The sequence below is a fragment of the Danio rerio genome, chromosome 18 (genome assembly GCF_049306965.1).
Source record: "Danio rerio strain Tuebingen ecotype United States chromosome 18, GRCz12tu, whole genome shotgun sequence".
Classification (NCBI taxonomy): domain Eukaryota; kingdom Metazoa; phylum Chordata; class Actinopteri; order Cypriniformes; family Danionidae; genus Danio; species Danio rerio.
The window spans coordinates 45,122,501-45,125,000 of NC_133193.1; the positions used below are offsets into that span (position 1 = coordinate 45,122,501).

Consider the following 2,500-nt stretch of genomic DNA (forward strand, 5'->3'; position numbering starts at 1 on the left):
TTAATCAACAACAACAAAAAAAATAATAATAATTGTTAATAATAATAATAATTGCAATAATTGTTTTAAAATAATTGTGATTTAAGAAATTTAGTCTTTTTTTAAAGAGTTTTTTAAAGATTTTAAATTCATCAATGGTGACACTAAAGAGATTGTATATATTTTACAAAATATTTGTAATTCATTTAAATATATTTTCTTTTTTAGAATTGTTTACTCTTTAAATATTCCAAAGGTGGACAGCTTAATTGATAGATTGAGTAATGACTGAATGAAATAATAAATGAATGAATGAAAGTACAAACAAACAAACAAACAAACAAACAAACAAACAAACAAACAAACAAACAAACAAACGAATGTATGAACAAACAAACAAATGAAGGAAAGAACAAATGAATGAACAAATGAATGAATGAACTAACAAACAAACATACGAATGATTAAATAAATGAAAAAACAAATAAACAAACAAACAAATGATTGAAATAATGAAGAAAGAAACAAATTAAACGAATAAACAAATGAATGAATGAATGAATGAACGGACAAACAAATGAAAGACAAACGAATGAATGATTGAATGAATTAATTAATGAATGACAAACAAATGAATAAATGAATGAATGAATGAATAATTGAACAAATGATTAAATGAATGAAAGAACGAACACACAAACAAACAAACAAATGAATGAGTGAATGAACAAAGGAACAAATAAATGAATGAATGAATAAATGAATAAATAGAAAAACAAATGAAAGACAAACAAATGAATGAATGTATGAATAAATGAATGAATGAATGAATGAATAGACAAACGAATGAATGAATGAATGAATGAATGAATGAATGAATGAATGAATGAATGAATGAACAAATGATATTAAATGAATGAAAGAACAAATAAAAAAAACAACCAAACAAACAAACAAAAAAACAAACAAATGAATGAACAAAGGAACAAACAAAAGAATAAATGAATGAATGAATGAATGAATGAATGAATGAATGAATGAATGAATGAATGAATGAATGAATTAATTAATTAATTAATTAATTAATTATTAAGAAACAAACAAACAAACAAATAATTAAATAAATGAAATAATGAACAAACAAATAAATGAAGGAATATACAAACAAATGAATGAACAATCAAATCAACAAATAAATGAATAAACAAATTAATGAACAAACGAACAAACAAATGAAGGAACAAACGAATAAAAAAAACTAATGAATGTATGAAAAAAATGTATTAACGAATTTATGAAAGAAAGAAAAAATGAATGAACAAATAAGCAAATGAATAAACAAAAAAAATGAATGAATGAAAGAATGAAAGAAAGAAAGAAAGAAAGAAAGAAAGAAAGAATGAATGAATGAATGAATGAATGAATGAATGAATGAATGAATGAATGAATGAACAATCGAATACACTGTAAGAACCAACAAGTTGACTTTACTTAAAACGAGTGAATAAACTTTTAACCATTAAGTAGACAACGTAGTTTTTATAATTATGCACATATTCAATTTTCTTAAAAAATTAATGGCAGCAGGTTTACTAACTTTTCATCTAATCATCTGTCTAATCATCAAATTGTGTATAGTCATCTAATCCCTTATTACTGTGTATTGAAGCAAAACAATTCAACAGAATCATGTGAGAACATACTATATTCTGCATATGATCCTCGTTGCATATCACTTGCATTGATTAAACACACAAACAAAACCCACACCCACAAACTCTTAAGTAAATGCATATGGAAGAAAAGTACCGGTTTTCACTGTCTGCCATCCCAGAGAGACAGGGCTCCGTGCTTGTACATTGTATGTGGTGATTGGACTGTGGTTGTCGACACCGTGGCTCCATGACAGTGTGGCGGTGCTGGCCGTGATCTCCTCTACAATCACCACTCCAGGAGGTCCAGGAGGCCCTGCAAACACAAGCCATCACTCAGTCAAACTGCACTAAATGATACGTGTGACAAACCTTCCTACTTATTATCCTTATGATTCATTGAACCAGTGTTTGATAACAGTATCAAGCCCTTATTCCTGGTTGATGCTCTGTCAAAGACTAGACTACGCAAGAGGTGTCACTCTTATAGCTCGGAATAGGGGGAAATGCAATGGTGGATGTTCTAGCAAATAAAGCCCCGCCTTCTAGTAAAGGAGCCAATCGACAATCTATAAAAACTGACTATTCTCAGAGGGAGGGGGTGTGTCCAGATGTGTGTTATTTAAGACAGCTTCTGCAGCTTTATTTTTATGAACCCTCTGGGGTCTACAAATGCACCCACATATCAGTGAATACTTATATGATCATTATTACTATATCAAAAACATTAATTATTCATAATATTGCTATTAACAAATGCATAATTTATGTAAAATTTTCACAACTGGTAAATTTTTTTACATGTATTTTGAATGGTACAAAGGAGTTGATTACATCTATGTATTAGACAATAACACAATTAGGCAGCT

The 2,500-nt window shown here is 28.4% G+C and overlaps 1 protein-coding gene across 11 annotated transcripts in view; it reads right to left on the minus strand.

Annotated features, from left to right (window-relative positions):
• The window catches only part of cntn5 (contactin 5), a 444,462-nt gene that overhangs the window by 47,199 nt on the left and 394,763 nt on the right, over positions 1–2,500 (minus strand). For all 11 annotated transcript variants that reach the window (XM_073928913.1, XM_073928910.1, XM_073928911.1 and 8 more), the window contains 1 exon segment: positions 1,789–1,947. In XM_073928913.1, the coding sequence (XP_073785014.1) occupies positions 1,789–1,947 (159 nt within the window).